This window comes from Trachypithecus francoisi, unplaced genomic scaffold, assembly GCF_009764315.1.
Source record: "Trachypithecus francoisi isolate TF-2019V2 unplaced genomic scaffold, Tfra_2.0 Contig01579, whole genome shotgun sequence".
Lineage (NCBI taxonomy): Eukaryota > Metazoa > Chordata > Mammalia > Primates > Cercopithecidae > Trachypithecus > Trachypithecus francoisi.
In genome coordinates this window covers 35197087-35217475 of record NW_022681442.1, presented here as the reverse complement: position 1 = coordinate 35217475, position 20389 = coordinate 35197087, and the positions used below count along the sequence as shown (strand labels likewise).

Here is a 20389-nt window from a genome sequence, read left to right as displayed (position 1 = left end):
TTTTCAACAGTTTTACACACTGGAGTTTCATGTAAGCTTTCATTTGAAAAGCGGGTTATACTGCTTTTAAAAGAAGAAAAAAGTCTAAAAACCAGTGAGTCAAAAAAAAAGAAGAACTTCACCAGAAACCCACTTGTGATTTTTCAGCACCCTAAGACAGGGAAAAAAAAAAAATTAAACGTGAAATAAAAAATAAAAAACTCTGAGATAGATAGTCTCTAAGTTTGTTCTTAGCTCTAAAATAAATATATACTTAAGAGCATTTCTATGTTTGAAAAGAATAAAAACAATGTGTTTCATAAGCTTTCTCTCAGTAATCAGAACTACAGATTTATAAGTTTTACTATTTCTCTGTACCTCTGTGTATTGCCAAAATTCTAGACATTGAGCTTCTATTATTCAAATACTCAAGGAAACAAATTTTTTGACTATGCAATAAAAAAATAAATCTTCAACTGTGCTCATATAGACCAGAAGAGCAATAGGGAGCTGTCTTTCTAATTAATACAGTAGAGTGTAAAACTGGTAGAAAATATCTTCAAACAGCTTAGAAACACTGAATCACTATCAAAATTCAACTCAGTAATAGGCAACAGGGACCCAAACAGAAAGTACCATAGAAAAATAAGCAATACCCTAACTTTAGTTTTCTGCTATATAAAGTTCTTTTAAAACATCTGTTACAGAAATATTACCTAAAATCGTAACGTTCCTCCAGAAAAACTCCTTAATTCTGCGCTTTCTCTCCTGTTTCATTTCTTTTCTGGGTAAGTTTCAAGAATTTCTCCTTTCTAACTGATACTCAGCATTTGAATAACACAAAAAGGTGGCGATTAATTAAAGTATTACTTCTATTTAATTCCAACACCTTTCTAGCATTTTTTCCTATATTTTCCACTACCTTCTCAGATTCACATATGTATCAATAAAACTGTGGCCAGGTGTGGTGGCTCATGCCTGTAAACCCAGCACTTTGGGAGGCTGAGGTGAACGGATCACCTGAGGTCAGGAGTTCGAGACCAGCCTGGCCAACGTGGTGAAACCCTGTCTCTACTAAAAACACAAAAATTAGCTGGGCACGGTGACACATGCCTGTAATCCTAACTACTGAGTAGGCTGAGGCAAGAGAATCACCTGAACCCAGGAGGCGGAGGTTGCAGTGAGCTGAGATCGTGCCATTGCACTCCAGCCTGGGAGACAAGAGTGAAACTCCATCTCAAAAAATAAAAATAAAATAAAATAAACAAATAAATAAAACTCCTTATCCAATTCTCTATTTCTCCCTTTCCTTCTAACAGTCAAAAATAATCCCATACACTGGGTACAATCAGTAGCCCAAGTATCTGCATTGCTGTGCTTTCTACTGCTCTCCAAACCCTTGAAGTCTCTGGCTAAGGTCCTGGATACTACTGGCTTCAAACTAGATCTATAGTGCTATAGTGCACTGAGGACAGTGTGAAGACCTTGAGCTTCACTGTAGTTCAAATCCTGAGATAACTCTGAAAAATTCTTGATTCCCTGGGTTGACCTCTACATTAAAAGTTTTTGCCGGGCACGGTGGCTCAAGCCTGTAATCCCAGCACTTTGGGAGGCCGAGACGGGCGGATCACGAGGTCAGGAGATCGAGACCATCTTGGCTAACACGGTGAAACCCCGTCTCTACTAAAAAATACAAAAAACTAGCCGGGCGACGTAGCGGGCGCCTGTAGTCCCAGCTACTCGGGAGGCTGAGGCAGGAGAATGGCGTAAACCCAGGAGGCGGAGCTTGCAGTGAGCCGAGATCGCGCCACTGCACTCCAGCCTGGGCGGCAAAGCGAGGCAGGACACTATCAGATCTCCTCAGGACACTACCAATCAGAACATAATCTTTAGATTATATTTTGTAAGACTTGATATTCCTAGACCTGAGCCTGAACTCTGTCAGCTTTCAAGAATAAGTGTAGTAAAGGAAAGTTGGGCTGGGTGTTCTTAACTTGCAATCAGACTAAAAACAAATTTATGTCCAACTTTAAATAAATTTCCTGTTTTAAATAAATCTGTTTCTGCTGTGGATACTATTTTGAGAGTCATAAACTAAACTTTTAGCCTAACTAGTTTCCAGGTCAAATTCAAAGTAAAAGTTGCCTCATGCGTCCTTATTTCCTTAGGATGTGGTCCTTTATGATAGGACTCATTTCTCATACCCACAAGTCGAATTTAGAGACTGAACGAACATCTACCTAAAATAGTCAGGAACCCATAATGATACTCCCTCAGTCAATCCAAATAATTATCTATACTGAAGGTACAGGTCACATTAAGGTACAGGTCACATTAAGTCAAGAAGATTAATAAAAAAGCAAGGGTAAACCAAGATATCCTGAGAGAATTTTAAATAATCCTATGCTCTGATTTCCTATAACCTATAAGTGTGCCCAGTCTACGAAAAGAAGGCAGGATCCCCTAATACTGACATCGCTTAAGATGGGCTGTGGAAAAGGAAATATAATTTTAAGGTATTTCAACAACACTTCATTCATAAACTAAAATATGCAAATCTACCAATTTTTGTACTTTTCTGACCTCAGACTACTGCAGGGAATACAAGGGAATTTAAAGACCCCTGAATGCCATTGCAGAAAAAAACACCAAGGAGCAGTATCCTTGTACTATTGTGTTATTAGTTCCATCAATTTTAGGTAATAGTATTAAAGGAGCAATAGGATATTTAAGACAAAGTGCTCTTAGCAAGAGACTGTGACAAAGAATAGCAGAAATATTTGCAAAGGGTCCTTTGATAAACACTAACAGTCAACAGAAATACATAACTTTCCTTCCTATTCTCTTTCCATTGTCCAGAAACTTTACCCACAGGCCATTACACATGCCTTTATATTCATCTATAAAGCTTTTTTTCTGTGTAGATGCATCACATGGAGCACATCTAGAGCCAGGCACCTCAAAGCAAATAGTATCAATAACTTAAATGCACTCTCCTACATGTTCATCAGGGCAAATTACATGGTGCACAAAGGAGATTATCTACTAATTATTCATAATTTTAGGAAATAAAATGTGATAATTCCACAAAAGCAAGATAGAACACACAATAGGTTTGGTAGAAATTATGTGAAATGAGATAACAAAGAATTTTACAACGGCTGTTCTGCCCATTTTAAATTCAAATACCTCACAGTAGACCAGGCACTTTGGGAGGCCGAATCACTTGAGGTCAGGAGTTTCATAGCAGCCTGACTAACATGGTGAAATCTCGTCTCTACTGAAAATACAAAAATTAGCTGGGCATGGTGGCACACACCTGTAATTCCAAGCTACTCAGGAGGCTGAGGCATGAGAATCACTTGAACCCAGGAGGTGGAGGTTGCGGTGAGCAGAGATTGCGCCACTGCACTCCAGCCTGGGAGATGGAGTGAGACTCTTTCAAAACAAACGAACCAACAAAATCTCATAGTAAAATATTAGCATCTATAATAAACAACATGAAGTGAGAATTCCTAAGTTTACCTCCTTGTCTAGCATACAGACTTCCTCCAAAATAACCATTCACTGGAGACGTAGCAGCATAGACAAATATGGCTGTACTGAGCATTGATCCCCTCCTAAAAAGGCAAAAAAAAAAAGATAAATTAAAACCAACAATTTAAAGAAAACATCATATAGTCTATTATATTAACATTAGTTTAATTTCAAAGATAACTTTAACAGAAACACAAAAATATCACAACCTGGACTACAAATAAAACTCAAAAGATTCTCTATAGTGAATGAACTTGTAGTTAAAACTGCATTTACATGATACCTGGCTGATGCTAATTTTTTTAACCGCAGTTAAATGTTTTGATATATTCTAAGCAAGTATTTCACATTTATTTGGCAAAAATACTAGAAGCTGACACTAAAACTGTTCTGTGACCCTGTAAACCAATCCCATAATATGGAACAAGATGTTCATCTGTTCAGAAAAATGACTAGAATCATCTGTTTCATAACTTAATTCAACTGCTTATGATTCTTGCCTGCAAACAAATAAAATAGTAGTATCATCTATATTTAATACTAATATTTTAGATGGAATAACACTGAGACTTTCCCTGTTTCCCTCATACTGCTGAAAATGGTTTTTAGGCCGGGCACAGTGGCTCACACCTGTAATCCCAGCACTTTGGAAGACCAAGGTGGGCAGATCACATGAGGTCAGGAGTTTGAAACCAGCCTGGCCAACATGGCAAAACCCCGCCTCAACTAAAAATACAAAAATTAGCCATGTGTGGTGGCAGGTGCCTGTAATTCCAACTACTCAAGAGGCTGAGGCAGGAGAACTGCTTGAACCTGGGAGGCAGAGGTGGCAGCAAGCCAAGAGCGCATCACTGCACTCCCTCCTGGATGACAGAGCAAGACTCCATCTCAAAAAAAAAAAAAAAAGTAAAAATTTAAAAATTAAAATCAGACATACGATTTTAAAAAAGTCTATAGGTCTTTCACTTCTTTGTTCACAAATATTCTATGGGCATTCCCTCCCCCTGTCCCTCAAATACACCATTTTTATCTACACTGAAAAATCTGCTGAGGGAGGTAACTGTCCTCCTTATTCATCTCTCCAAGATGGGATAAGGGGAACACCTAAAGAGGTGTTTAGCCTACACCTGCCACAGCCTTACCACTCTCTGCTGAAAAGTTTCAGAGTAGCTGCAGCAGCAGCAACACTAACAAGCTTACTCCTCACCTTCTCAAACTCTATGCCTTCTCAATATCACACTATTAACAGGCACCCACACTGATACTGATCCTCTACCTTATACCCTCAAAATATTTTCCTCTGATTGCTATAGTGACCATAGAGGCAAAGTAATTTTTACGTTACATTATCTGCTCTTTATCCTTTAGAATCATTCCTATTCAAGTGATTTGTTCCAATTCTGTGTGCAAATTTTTCATTTTCTCACCACTTTGTATTATTATTATCTCTATTTTCATTTCTGTAACATAGCAAATTAAGAAAAGAGTTCTGGAATAAGATCGCCTAGGTTCCAATCCCAGCTCACTAAAACTCTTTACTAATAAAGGGTGCTCATTGATCTCAGATTATTTCTCTGAGCTTTAGTTTCCTGGTCTGTAGAATAGAAATAGAATAGTTCCTTCACAGGGTTGACGTGAAGATTAAGGGATCAAATGTGCATGAAACACCTAAAGTGATACCTCAGTAAGTTGGCTGCTTTTATATAATAATAAATCCTTAATGCTTTAGTTCTTATATAAGTAATGAATTACATTCACTTCAAATAAACACAACACAGAACAACCACTTACAGTAATTATAGGCTAAAATAACAATGCATGACTTGCCTGCTAATATTATACATTAGTGAGTGGTTTCTTATTTATAAAAGTTGAAGGTCTCTAAGTAGAAGAGCTTCTGCATTAAAAAAAAAAAAATGAGTTGCCAAATTGTAACACTAACATTTTGAAAAGGAAGCGGCAAAAACTTGGATTCTAGAAGTGATTATCTTCTAGTGGCTCATAAGACTGTGACAGCACAGCCAGTGTCAATCCGATAGTGATTAACTTAATCCAGTGTTTAATGTAAAGTATAACTTCTTGGTAGATTTGAAATGTTCTCTTGTATTTAGGGTCCAGTTTATCTGAAACACGTTATACCCGAAAATATGAACTACTCACCAGAACTCTGAAGTTTAGATTTGGGTTATTTTAAAGCTCATGTGGTAAATGAATTAAAAAGGTTATATTAAAGAAATACAACCAACACTAGAGAGAAATAGCTTTGTTGGTTAATACATATTCATTTCAGTTCAACAAGCATTGACTGAATACCTTCCACATGCAAAGTTCCTTAAGTAGGTACTGTGAGAATTCAAAGGTAAGTTATGACCTGATCTTTACTCTCAAGGAACTTACTATCTAGCAGAGGAAACAAATATTTAGCATACAGTTAAATATTTAATATGCAACTAAAGAGCCATTCTTTCAGCAAGGATTTATTGCTTGCCCACCAAATGCCTGGCATATAGAGGAAAGAATGCATTAAGAACTAAAATAGAGGCATGAAATATAACTAGAAAAAAGTGTCATTCTGATTGAGGACTTCATGAGGCTGCACCTGAAATGCCTGAATTACAATCGCTACCACCCAGGCACCAGAATGTGTTTGCTTCATAGAGGACTGAATAGGGACCTGAGATCTTCTGTGAATGTATAACTTTTTCACATAATTCAAAGACCTAAAATTGAGAATTTCTTACAAATGGTTTTGTTTGCAAAGAAAGAATTACCAAAAATCGTGTCAAGATAGGATGCATATTGAACTAGGAGTTCTTTTCTAAAGAAGTCATCAATTATTTTTCTAACCTTACGTGACTTTTTAATCACTCTTTTTACTATTATTTACAGTGCTTTCTTCTACTCTGATGTTTTCCAGTTCTCAAGGTAAATATGAAGTAACTTAGTAACTGAAATTCTTGTACTTCTGATGAAGCTCTAATTGGATCTTCAACTTTAAAAAAAAATGCCTATTTACTTTGTCAAACAGCTATGAATTGAAAGTAACCTCTGTTTGTATCTTTAATGGAACATGTAACCTTTATAACAAACCACAATGTTCAGTAATGCTAGTAAGTTTTGCCATGTAACAGAAAAATACAGATTACTGTTCATTATTTGTCTGTCTGCATTTATTATATTTATCATAAATTTTAAGATAAAGGAAATAAGTAACAATTTAATTATGACTGACTTAAAAGATTCCAGTATTAAAACTATTTTAGAATAAAGACATAATAAAGTTAAGTGTAGGCACTTACTCAGTATATAAATCTTCTATCATTGCAACAATAATAACGATGAGAGACACAGCAAATATCTGACATCCAGAACCAATGAGAGAGGAAAATATCAGTGGGTGACTTGATGGTCTAAATACATCTCCATGCACCTGTTTCCATCCATATTCATCTCCTAGGTCTCTATCCTACATACAAATATATAGAGAGAAAAGCAAATCATTCAGAATCAAACTAAAACATAGTAAATAGGTAAAAATTACAGTTGTAAGTTTCCTCCCTCCAAATTTATAGCTACTTAAAGAAATTCAAAATATTGAGAAAATATATTCCAAACTTAAAATGATCACTGCCTTAATAACAATGTTAAAATGCTGAGGTTCAGGAAGCTGACTTCTGGTTGTGCTCAGAGAATCTCAAATAATGGAAAAAGAAAAGGTTTAGTAACAAAAAGAAATGGTCAAATTGGGAGAACAGTGCACTGACTCTCTCAATGTCACTTTCAGACACTATTCTTGCCATTCACCTCATAGCTGTACCTCATATACAATCAGGGGCTAGGTGGAGAGCGAAAGAGAAGAGTATCAAAACCAGTACTAGATGCCCTAAGAATGCAGAAATGTCCGTTAGCATCTAGAATCTAAGAAAACATATGGGGGAAATATTCGATATGAATATTTTTATTTAAGAGTCTATATAGCATTTTTTTAAAAAGAATTCAATTTTTACTTTGCAACCTTAGTAAGCAAGTGCTCCTTAAACAGTTTCTAACACAGCTTGCTTCTAAAACAATATTTACTAAGGAATAGCAGTCCCTCAAGGTAATCTGTTGTGGTGGGGAGAATCCTAATCAGATACAGTTAAGAGACACCAAATGCTTTATCAACCCTTTGATACTTCACAATATACCCTAGTATATCAAAATTTAAAATTTTAAACTATTTCCCAAGCCAGGCACAGTGGCTCACACCTATAATCCCAGCACTTTGGGAGGCCAACGCTGGAGGATTGCTTGAGGCCAGGAGCTCAGGACCAACCTGGGCAGCATAGTGAAATTATCTCTACAATAAATAAAAAAAATAGCCAGGGGTGGGGGCTTGTTCCTGTAGTCCTAGCTACTCAGGAGGCTGAGGCGGCACGATCACTTGAGCTCTTGAGTTTGAAGTTACAGTGAGCTATGATCACACCACTACACTCCAGCCTGTCTCTTAAGACAAATTTCCTATTTAATGATACAGTTTACCTATATGGAATATCCATTAGCTAGCACTCCATATAACACACTTTTTGTTCTCTAACTTAGTGAAAGAACTTAGAAAACAAATCTTTCCTCTGAACCCACTAAACTAAACATAAATTAATCCTTCTACCCATTCCCTGAATTTTTTTTTTTTTTTTTTTTGAGGCGAAGTCTCGCTCTGTCGCCCGGACTGGAGTGCAGTGGCCAGATCTCAGCTCACTGCAAGCTCCGCCTCCTGGGTTTACGCCATTCTCCTGCCTCAGCCTCCCGAGTAGCTGGGACTACAGGCGCCCGCCACCTCGCCCGGCTAGTTTTTGTATTTTTAGTAGAGACGGGGTTTCACCGTGTTAGCCAGGATGGTCTCGATCTCCTGACCTCGTGATCCGCCCGTCTCGGCCTCCCAAAGTGCTGGGATTACAGGCTTGAGCCACCGCGCCCGGCCATTCCCTGAATTTTAAGCAATATTTAACAGTATTAGAAAGTTACTAATACAGGTCTACATCCTCCTAGATGCAATTCTGAAATAAAGAGTTCTAAGAACTAACAGTTCGTTTCTTAGGTTTGACATACTCTTACTTGGTGGCAAAACTTGGCTTGAACTAACAAGAGGTTACACTATTTATTTATCCCACTTCGGGTGAATGTTCATATGTTTTGCTGAAAAAAATAATATTATTTGATTACAGGGCATGGTTACAGAGCACAATGGGCATTTTACATCTTTCTTAACTCTAAAAATCCTGAATTCTGGAAACCCATCTGGCCCCAAGACTTCCGATAAGAAATTATGACCTACCTTCCAACATTTAAAACTTAACACTCAGTTAAAATGTTTTTACAAATATAATGTGAATGTTTACTCACCATATCATCCATTTCTTCCTCTTTACTGTACCGAGCATAATCTTTTCTTAATGTTCTCATTAAAATCATTGAAACTAAGCCCACCAAGAAGATCACCATCATGAAGGAGTTGAAAATTGAAAACCAATGAATCTAAAATAACAGAAAATAAAATGTTACCAACCTGCAATATCAGCCCAAAATTCATAGGTTCCACAAGGACAACTGGATGTTAATGCAAAGAAAAAAAAAAGTCTTTAACTCTTTTAGACAAAAATCCAAATTTAAGACACTTTGAGGATGAGTATTCATTATGCCAAGAGGATTGGCTTTCTTTACAATAAGCTCCCGTATGTTGAAAAGAAGCTACCATTTATATAAATTTTCAAAATCAAAGTTATTGTTAAAAAAAAAAAGTACAATTGGCCAGGTAGCCTATACTATTCAGCATTATATGGAAAAAACATGGGCTCTGGAGTCAAACATAGCCAATTTCTGGTTATGTGACTGCAGTTTTCTCATCTGGAAAATGGAGGAGATAATACTTATCTTGTCATTGCTTTGTGGAGTTTAATAATGTATATATAAAGCATGGCACCTTAGATGCTCAGTAAATGTTAGTTCCCTTCTCTCTAATTGAACAATCCGAAAACCTCCTTAAAATACTAAGACTAAACCATTATAGTTGGCTGCCATGGACTTAGGTCACCATCCTGAATGATTTGCTTCACTTGCTCCAGGTTAGTTCATCCTCACCCTATCACCATCATTATGCAGCCCTTTCCAAACCCATGTTACATAGAATATTGAGGGATCCTTTAGTTCCTCAATGTTCTTGAAGCACTTGGCTTTGATTTTATCCACACATTTGTTACAATATTACATCTAGATTCTGGTTCATAATCACAAGGTACTAGTCAAAATGTAGCACATCTGATTTGAACTAGGTCTGTGGCACTGCCCAGTTATTTCTTTATTTACATTTTAATTCCCAAAAGATCTTTAGGGATAGTGCCCAAATTTCTCTCCTCTCTTCAAGGCCCCAATATCATCCTTTCTCCTGCCTTCCCTTGAAGCTAATTCTGTCTTCTACTATCCATCATGACACAATCTTTCCACATCCACATTTTGAGGTGTTTTTTTCTCCTCTCATTTTGCATCCCAACCCCTGCACCTTTCACCAGCATCAGCAATCTCCAAAGGTCCTTATCTACAATGATGTCTACTCCCTGGGGTTGTCATAAAGTTTAAACAACAAAAGTAAGCCTGGCACATCATAAACACTAAATAAAATCTAAAAGTTATTGTTATTGCTATTATTCTCTTCTGAAGTGTCTGCTTCATCTTTTGTCCCTCATTCCTTTCATCTTCTCACCTCCCGATCCTTTCAATGTCAATACTTTTCAAAGCAGACACGTTCCAGTTCTTCCCTCACTTCCTCCAAAACACAATACAATCTCACTTTTGTCCCACAAAATTTCTCTCAAAGGCCTGCAATGAACTTCTAAACAGATTCAGCGGCCAATTATCTGCCTCACTCTCCTTGATCTCTCTGCCACATCTGACCTTTCCTGACACTACAGCATCCTACTTCACTGACTGCTGCTTCCCCTCTTTCATCTTCCATGATAGCTCCTCCCATCCTTTGTGAACTTCTCCAAAAGCTCCAGTCTTAGTACTCTGCTGTGACTTCTTTAGGTTCTCAGAACTTTTAACCAGCATTCCAATGATGATGATAACACCCTCTCCCCCACCTCCCATCCCACCCCAAATCGCTAGTCTTCTTTCGCCCTCATGTTTCAGGTTTTTGCTAACTACAATAATTTCCACTTGAATGTCTTTCTGGAATTTCAGACTCAGACTGCCCTAAAGTACACTCATAATCTTCTACCTCACATATAATACTTGTTTCTGATTCTCTAACTTCTGCTAATGGTACTAACATTTGGCTTTGAAATTTTACAATTATCTCTGGCTCTTCCTTCTCCTTAATTCTTCATAAGTATTATTAAGCTTTTTTTTTTTTTCAAAATGACTTGTATCCATCCATTCTGCTTCATTCCCATGCTGTCACCTCATACCGTGATAGCACTAATGGCCTCCTAGTTGGCCTGTTTGTTGGTCTCTCCCCTTCCTATCTATCCTGTAAAAAGCTATCAAGGAAATCTTTCCAAAGCATGTTCATATATCACTCCACTATTATAAAACTTACAGTTGTATACCCTATTTCTCTTATATCAAATCTAAGCTATTTTCTCCAATATTCTATACTCCCTGTAATATGGCCATCACCTTATCTAGTCAACTTTTCTTTCCATTATATGCTATATTCCAATAAGGCTTATTCCTCTTCAAGAACCCACAAGCACAGTATACTCACTTTCACCTCTACATTTTTCTCATAATTTCTTCTCAATGGAATCTATTTCTACTCCCCTTAGCAAATTCTACCCAGTCTTTATATTCCAACACAAGCACCTTCACCTCCATGAAACCTCTTATCTACATATTCCAGTTCTTCATAGATATCCTCATGCTCTAAAATTCTATAGGTACATACATATGTATTGCTGTGTATGATTAGGACATATGTTAACTTGGACTAACGTGCTGAATATGTGCATCAAGCCGCAGTCCTGGCTCTACTACCCACCCTGAGATTTCAGGGACGGGATAAACTCTACGGCTCTTCTTGAATAACAGGAGACAGCCTCTTCAGAAGATTATTCCTTACTTCATTCAACAATTTATTTGAGTAATCTAGTGAAATTATAAAGGAATCAAGAAATGCATTGTTTTTTGAAATGTTTGCTCAAAAAAGATTATACAAATCTAGTTTATTGTAAAAGTATCATTTAAGGTTCATAAAAGCAGTCTATGATTTTCCAAAGATTTTATTTTGCTCCCACCCTGAGATGTTAACCCAGAAAAGCTCGAAAGGGAAAGAAAAATGACACATACCTTCTTTTAGTCAATTTATCAAATTTTTTAAGATAAAAGTTTTATATAATTACTAGTAACTATACTAATTAGACACACATTAAATGTTGAAATTTCTAACAAAAGCTCTGCTATTTTCTAATCTAAGATATATACTAATCTATTATAACGTAGTAATAACCTGAAATTTTATAACATTCCTTTATTCTAAAAATTATGAGATGTTGTATAGTTGTGAAATTATTATACCAGGGAAAATACTTCTTAAAAATAAAGAAACCTGATGTCACAAAGAGGTTTACTAACCCTACTAATTGCTGCCTGCCAGCACCCTCTAGTGTCACTAATCCTGAAGCTGCACCCTCAATTTGTCATAAATTTTAGAACACAATTGGAGATAAATAACTATACCAACAATACTGCCTCTTACCTGCTATGTGCCAAACACTGAACTGGGTGCTTTATATCAACGTGAAATTCCCCAACAGCTCTGCAAGGTACTATAATCCTTGCTTCACTATTAAGGGAACAGAAGCTTAAGGACCGAATCATTTAACCAAGGTAATAGTATGCAGCAAAGCATCAGAGTTTGAATTCAGCTCTAACTCCTTTGCCTGTGCTGTAAGTCACCGTATTAGAAGCAATCCCTATACTTGTACAGTACATCATATCCTCTCCTTCTACTTAAGGAAAACGATGCAATATTTCTCTCCTTTTTCTCCTGCACTGCCAGTTTTGCAACCTCCACTGAATCCCATCAGCATATAAAGTTAATGTTTTTCTTACATCTTAAAAAAAAAGAAAAAGAAAAATCTCCTAATTCCATTTTCTACACTGGCTACTGCACCATTTCTTTGCTCCCTTTAGCAGCCAAGCTCCTCACAAGTCCATACTTGCTGTGTCCAATTCCTCTCCTCCCATTCTCCCTTACAGAAGCTCTCTTCAGATTCTGAATGCCCCATCATTATACCAAAATTGTTGTCAAGTTCACCAATGACTCCAGGTTAATGCAACAGTCACTTTTCAGTGCTCATCTTACTTGACCCATCAGCAAAAACTCAGGACTCATCTCTCGATCCTCCACGATACACTTTCTTCTCTCGGCATTCGGAACACCATGCATTCTTTCTTTCCCCCCAAAGCCCTTAACTGAACTCCCCTGTTCTTCCTAAACTCTTAGTACTGTACCCAGGGCTTAGTCCTTGGTACTCTTCTCACCCTACATTTCCCTTCCTTACCAATTATTACATTCAGTCTCATAGCTACAAATATGATCTATATGCTGATTACTGCAAAATTTGTGTCCCTAGCCCAGACCTCTCTCCTGAACTCCAGGACTGATATATCCAATTTGAAGGTCAATATTTCCATTTGGATATCGTATAGACACACCAAAACTAACATGTCCCAAACCATACCCTAACCTTCCCCTCTAAATCTCCTCCAAATACAGCCCCAGGGATGTCAGCTCCACTCAGACTAAAAACCCTAGACATTGTCTCAACTCTTCTTCACCTTCCTATCAATCAGGAAATGCCTCCAGCTTTAACTTCAAAATACACTCACTATCTAACATCTTTTCATCACCTACCCTGCTACCACCCTGATCTGAGTTATCTTACCTCTTACCTGGATTGCTGTAACAGCCTCTCCACTGTTCTCCCTTCTTCTACCCTTGACTTCCTGAACCCATATAATAATCTGATCCTTTTAAAACAAAAGTCAGATTTGTTGCCCCCCTGCTGAAAACACTACAGTGCTCCCCTGCCCCCTTTGCATTCAAGAGTAAAATCCAAAGTCCTTAAAATGACCATGGATGATCTGGCTCCTGCTACCTCTCTGACTTCATCTTCTTGCAGGTCCTCAAACCACAATAAGCATATCCTCACTTTAATAGGCTTTTCAATGGTGTTGCCTCTGCCTGGAATACTCTTTCCCCTAAATACCCACATTTTTTATTTCCTTCAACTCCTTCAAGCTTTTGCTCAACAGTCCATTTCAGAGGCTTACCTTGACTACAGAATATAAAACTGTAACTTACCCGACCCCCGGTACTCTTGTTCTCCTGTCTACTTTTTCTTTTTTGACACATTTCTCTTTGAATACAGTGTGTTTTACTCATTCTATTTATTTCACATCTCCTCGAATAGAACGTAAGCTCCTAGAGGGTATAGATCTTTGCCTTTATTTTCTAATGTATCCCTACTTACCTAATATAGTGCTTGGCAGATAGCAGGTGCTCAATTAATATTTGTTGAAATAATAAATACAGTATACTGTTCTATAGTGAAAATACTAAAAGGCAGTCTTTCCCCTAAGTTGTCAATGCCCAATGGGGCTAGAAACAAGGCAGACCTAAGAGTTCCAGTAGGGAGTGCCAGTTAAGAGCCTTCATATCCTCAAAAGTTATCTAAATCTTGAAATTATCTGCATCCATACCCTCAGGATTGCCTGAGTATTATACTTGAGGAGAACACATAGCAGGTGGAATTGAGGTGGGGATTGAGGTAGGGGAGAAAATTTTAGCTCCAAGAGTAGTATGCTAAATCCTTCAGTAAAAACAGTCCAGGCAGGGCGCAGTGGCTCACGCCTGTAATCTCAGCACTTTGGGAGGCCAAGGCAGGGGGATCACTTGAGGTCAGGAGCTCAAGACCAGCCTGACCAACACGGTGAAACCCCATCTCTACTAAAAAAATACAAAAATTAGCCAGGCATGGTAGTGCGTGCCTGTAATCCCAGCTACTCGGGAGGCTGAGGCAGGAGAATCGCTTGAACCCAGGAGGCCGACGTTGCAGTGAGATGAGATCATGCCACTGCACTCCAACCCAGGGGACAGCAAGACTCTGTCTCAAAAAGACTAAATCCCAAATAGCTTAGCTGTTAAAATCTTTGAACTCTGAGAAAGATCAGAAATAGTGATAGGTTCCAGTAGAGTCTAAGAATGGAACCTAACTGTAATATGTAAATCTGAGACAACAAAAACGTATGGACCATCTCAAAAATAGGTGATTAATAAACTTTAAAATTCTAGTCCAAAAGATTAGATCAAAAGAAAGAAGCAGCAATTCAGGAAGAAAGTCAGAAGAACAGATATATCCTCTTATGCCTTGTCTTTTTATCTCCATCCTTGAGGAGGAAACTACCAAAACAAAGTGTGATTTTTGCTATAAAGAATCAAAACTACCTGTACAAAACCAACACTAATGTCACTGGCTTCATGAACTAAAATTCAGCGAGTATCTGTCAGTGTGGGCTGGCAGAAGTGGTGGGGGGGGGGGGCATTTCTTCCCATTCCTGATGTTTCTTTCTACATGGATGGATTTCCATAAGCAGAAATTCCGGATCTTAATCCACTCTCTCATTACCTCCTTCTGATGCGCACATTCTGTTCTTTCTCACACCGTAAGTTGTATAAGGGCAAGTGCCTATGTAGGGAAGCCTACAATATACTCTGATTGTGTTAAGTCCAATTCTGAGTTTCAGTAGTAAGAAGCCCACTTGATCACAGATATAAGCCACATTCTCCACTATTCACCCTATTAGAAGTCCAATACGCTATCCATTCTGCAACGCAGTCACCTAATATTCACCTTATTAGTGATATTTTGGCTTCCCATATGTTATATTCTTCTCTGTATATCTCTTAATTGGTTTAAACCACAAGCACAAAGAAGGAAGTTTTTGATTGCTCCTCTAAAACTCCCTATCACCCTTATGATTTCAAGCTCATGCTTTAAATCACTATTACCTAAATCTTTTAATCCACCATCCTCAACACAGTGCCCGGCAAATGACAGATGCTCAATGTCTGTTAAATGAATTGGTGCACATATTCAATGTCTTAAATTACACTATTTACCTACCCGATGTTGGAAAAAGGACGGATCAAGGTATTTGTCAAATCGATCTTCAAATTTTACATCTGACTTTTTCCATTTTACCTGAAAAAAATTTTTCATTTGAAAATAAAGGCCAGTGAACAAATTAATAATCTGATGACAAAACTCTGAGCAAAATACAGAACTATTTACACACACCTAGAATTAAAATTCACTAGAGAAATGGAGGAAAGTTACTTACAACATGAGAAATGGAAACAGTTATGATAAAACTAATCAACTTTTCTGTTTATTGACAAAACTTAACAACTTTCCTTAGAGGGGTCATTTCAGTTCTCAAGGATTGTTTATTTTCGTTGACTTACATATTATAACCTGATAAATGTGACATGAACTGAATTAGTATAAGCTCATATCACAAGTGTCTAAATCAATTAAAATAAGAATCTGTACATCTGCCTGGTGTGATTCTGTCCTGCGCAGCTGTTCTCTTGAGCAGAAGTCATTTACCTCTGTATGCCTTCTCTCCCACCTGTGTGCTGCCACCCCATGGAAGATTCGATGGACACAGACATGTGTCCCTGAGGCCCCAAAACTATCTTTTCGGTTGTGAACTAAAGGCCAACAAAGATTATCACTTTAAGGTGGATAATGATGAAAATGAGCATCAATTATCTTTAAGAACAGTCAGTCAGTTTAGGGGCTGGTGCAAAGGATTGCACATTGTTGAAGCAGAGGCAATGAATTACAAAGGCAGTCCAATTAAAGTAACACTGGCAACTTTGAAAATGTCTGTACTGCCAACGGTTTCCCTTGGGAACTTTGAAATCACACCACCAGTGCTCTTATGGTTGAAGTGTGGTTCAGGGCCAGCGCATATTAGTGGACAGCACTTAGTAGCTGTGGAGGAAGATGCAGAGTCAGAAGATGAAGAAGAGGAGGTGAAACTCTTAAGGATATCTGGAAAGCGATCTGTCCCTGGAGGTGGTAGCAAGGTTCTACAGAAAAAAGTAAAATTTGCTGCTGCTGCTGATGATAATGATTTTGATGATGGGGAAACTGAAGAAAAAGCACCAGTGAAGAAATCTACACGAGACAATCCAGCCAAAAATGCACAAAAGTCAAATCAGAATGGAAAAGACTCAAAATCATCAACACCAAGATCAAAAGGACAAAAATCCTTCAAAAACAGGAAAAAAAAAAACTCCTAAAACACCAAAAGGACCTAGTTCTGTAGAAGACATTAAAGCAAAAATGCATGCAAGTATAGAAAAAGTGCATTGAACAGTCCTGGGCACTACTGGTAAATTAAGCCCAAAGATGGGGAGAAAGGAAAAGGAGAAACAAATATAGTCCATACTGAGTATCATCAACAATCCAGACTGAAGTCTTCTATTTTAATCTCAATCCCCTTTTGTGATTTGCCATGGATGCCTCTTCAGGCTGGAAACAATCTCACTCTTGGTTCCCTAAAGCACTTTCTTGTGACTGCTGTGATTCAGTGAACCTTGCCCTTTGCTTTCAATTACTTGTGCATTTGCCTCACCCCTGACCACGTTCTGGATCACCTTTGTATCTCCTTAGCTGCTCAATAAATATTTGAATGAATAATAAAAAAAAAAAAGATTCTGTACATCTTTTTTTTTTTTTTTTTTTTTTTGAGACGGAGTCTCGCTCTGTCACCCAGGCTGGAGTGCTGTGGCCTGATCTCAGCTCACTGCAAGCTCCACCTCCCGGGTTCACGCCATTCTCCTGCCTCAGCCTCCCGGGTAGCTGGGACTACAGGCGCCGCCACCTCTTCCGGCTAGTTTTTTGTAGTTTTTAGTAGAGATGGGGTTTCACCATGTTAGCCAGGATGGTCTCGATCTCCTGACCTCGTGATCCGCCCGCCTCGGCCTCCCAAAGTGCTGGGATTACAGGCTTGAGCCACCGCGCCCGGCCGATTCTGTACATCTTTATTTTTAGACTGCATTACTTTAATTACAACTATAAAATTTCTTCATTAAGTTCAGTTATACAAGGATTATTTGCATCAGGTACATATGCACAAAGCTTGAAAAACTTTCAAAATTGACTACTAGCAATGGACTCATTCCAGTTACGAGGCAATCACTGGCAGAAAGTCTATCTACACTGAATTTCTCTCTCATTTCCACTGTTTTTAAGCCTAAGAGAACAGAAGTAGCCTGACAGTTGCTAAAAGGCTCTGACAAGCTCTCACTGTGCAGGAGTATATTATTCCAACTGACAGAGCAAGCCATGATAAACTGTATCTATCCAGCAACTTTCAATACAGCATCACTTCTATCTGCAACATTAAAAAGGAAAGGGAAACAACATGAAGTACTGCAATCTAAAAACATAACCATAAAAATACATGACTGGGTTAGTCTAATTACCCAGTTACAACAGTAAACTTGGCTGTACCAAAAGGTTTAGGTCCTGCAAAGGCATAACTGGTATCTAATACTACAGACCTGAAGCAAATCCTCAATTTGCTTTTAGGGGGCTTACTTAGATACACTGAGAAAATATAGTTTTAATAATATTCTGTTGCATCCCATTTCAAGCTACATATTCATTTACTAAAGCTCAAAGCCACAAATTGTTGACATCAGGTCACAAACACTACTTCCTACATTAAACTATTTGAATACTTACTGAATATGACATCTGGATTTTAGTATTCGGAACCAGTTTCACCTTTCCTTCACTAGTTAGATTAACATCAACAATTCGATTTCCATTAAAACCTATTTCAAGTTTTTTGTAGGTCCAAAGATAGTAATCTTCTCCATTTTCATCAGCCTCACCAACAATACCTAAAAAAGAAAAAACACTTTATGCAAGGTAATACCACTTAATATTTAAAATATCCTAGAAGCTAAAGACTCATTATGTTTGTTTTTTTTTCTTTCTTAATAAAAAAGCAATATTACCATTATTCTTCATGGTTAGAATAAGGCAAAAGTGCAAACTGGACTTCTACTCTTCATTAACTAGTTAGCAAACACACATCATGGTCATACTACAGTGAAAAAGTGATAAACAGCTCAGCATAACCAAACACTAATTTGATTCACAAAGTTCATGCTTTGTCATTAGTATCATTTTCATTGTAACAATTATCACCTTATATATGTATACTACTGATAGGGTTTGGATCTGCATCCCCACTCAAATCTCATGCTGAAATGTAATCCCCAATGCTGGAGGTGGAGCCTGGTGGGAGGTGATTAAATCACAGGGGCATCTTCTAATGGTTTGACACCACCCCTACTTGGTGCTGTCATTGCGATAGTGAGTTCTCCTGGGATTTAATGTTTAAAAGCATGTGGCACCTCCGTCCTCTCTCCCTCCTACTCCTGGCCACTCTTGGCTTCCCCTTCACCTTCCGCCATGATTGTAAGTTTCCTGAGGTCTCCTCAGAAGCCGAGCAGATGCCGCTATGCTTCCATTATAGCCTGCAGAGCCTTGAGCCAATTAAACCTCTTTCCTTTTTAAATTACAAAGTCTTAGGTACTTCTTTATAGTGGTGTTAGAATGGACTAATACAACTCCCTAACATCTCAAAATTTCAGGGAAGTGCTTACATCACCATCTGCCGAGGTTCCCCAGCTACTAGTGGTCAAACCAAAATTAAAATCAAGGTTTCCAGATCCCTAGTCTAGTACTTTCTCTAATAACCTATGATCTACCCACTCCCAGTAAGATGTACACATGTATATATAGTACCAAAACTTAACATGTCTCCTTTTCATACCTCAACTACTGGATCTGTCTCTGGGAAATCAGCAAAATAAAAGGAATGCTGAAAATAAATGGCAATAAGGATGCAGTTTAAAATTATCACTTCAGGCCGGGTGCGGTGGCTCAAGCCTGTAATCCCAGCACTTTGGGAGGCCGAGACGGGTGGATCACGAGGTCAGGAGATCGAGACCATCCTGGCTAACATGGTGAAATCCCGTCTCTACTAAAATACAAAAAAAACTAGCCGGGCGAGGTGGTGGGCGCCTGTAGTCCCAGCTACTCGGGAGGCTGAGGCAGGAGAATGGCGTAAACCCGGGAGGCGGAGCTTGCAGTGAGCTGAGATCCGGCCACTGCACTCCAGCCCGGGCGACAGAGCGAGACTCTGTCTCAAAAAAATAAAAATAAAATAAAAAAATTAAAAAAAATTAAAAAAAATAACATAAAATAAAATTATCACTTCAATCATAATTTGGGATATTGGGAAAAAAAAGATCCACAATGTTAGGGAAATATCATAGGTGGTAGCTGCGGATACATCTCTCATGCCCTCAGACTGCCAGTTATTTGTCCAATGTCCCCCACCCAAGCCTAAACAGTTCCCAATAGCTTTATGCTCTATAAGTTACTCCTTAGGGCCTTCCCCCTATGCTTTACTAAGTATTAAGGAAAAATATAATCATTTCTTATAAAATACTATTTATTAACCAAAGTGATTCTAACTGGTACAAATTCAAGAAGTATAGTTTTGTTTTGCTTGGGACTGTAGGGGGATAATGAAATCCTTCTTTTACCTTTATTTTTTGTTGAAACAAGGTCTCACTCTGTCACCCAGGCTGGAGTGCAGTGACACAATCATACCTCACTGCAGTCTCAAACTCCTGGGCTCAAACAATCCTCCCACCTCAGCCTCCAGAGTAGTTAGGACTATAGGCAAGTGCCACCACGCCTCGGTAAATGTTTTATTTTTTGCAGAGACGAATCTC

The 20389-nt window shown here is 38.2% G+C and overlaps 1 protein-coding gene across 1 annotated transcript in view; it reads right to left on the bottom strand.

Annotated features, from left to right (window-relative positions):
• The window catches only part of TM9SF3 (transmembrane 9 superfamily member 3), a 72610-nt gene that overhangs the window by 28107 nt on the left and 24114 nt on the right, over positions 1-20389 (bottom strand). The window contains exons 4-8 of the mRNA XM_033187328.1: positions 18318-18478; positions 15681-15758; positions 8899-9030; positions 6816-6982; positions 3505-3599 (exon numbers count right to left, since the gene is read on the bottom strand). Coding sequence (XP_033043219.1) covers positions 3505-3599; positions 6816-6982; positions 8899-9030; positions 15681-15758; positions 18318-18478 — 633 coding nt within the window. The remainder of the gene's footprint in view (positions 1-3504; positions 3600-6815; positions 6983-8898; positions 9031-15680; positions 15759-18317; positions 18479-20389) is intronic.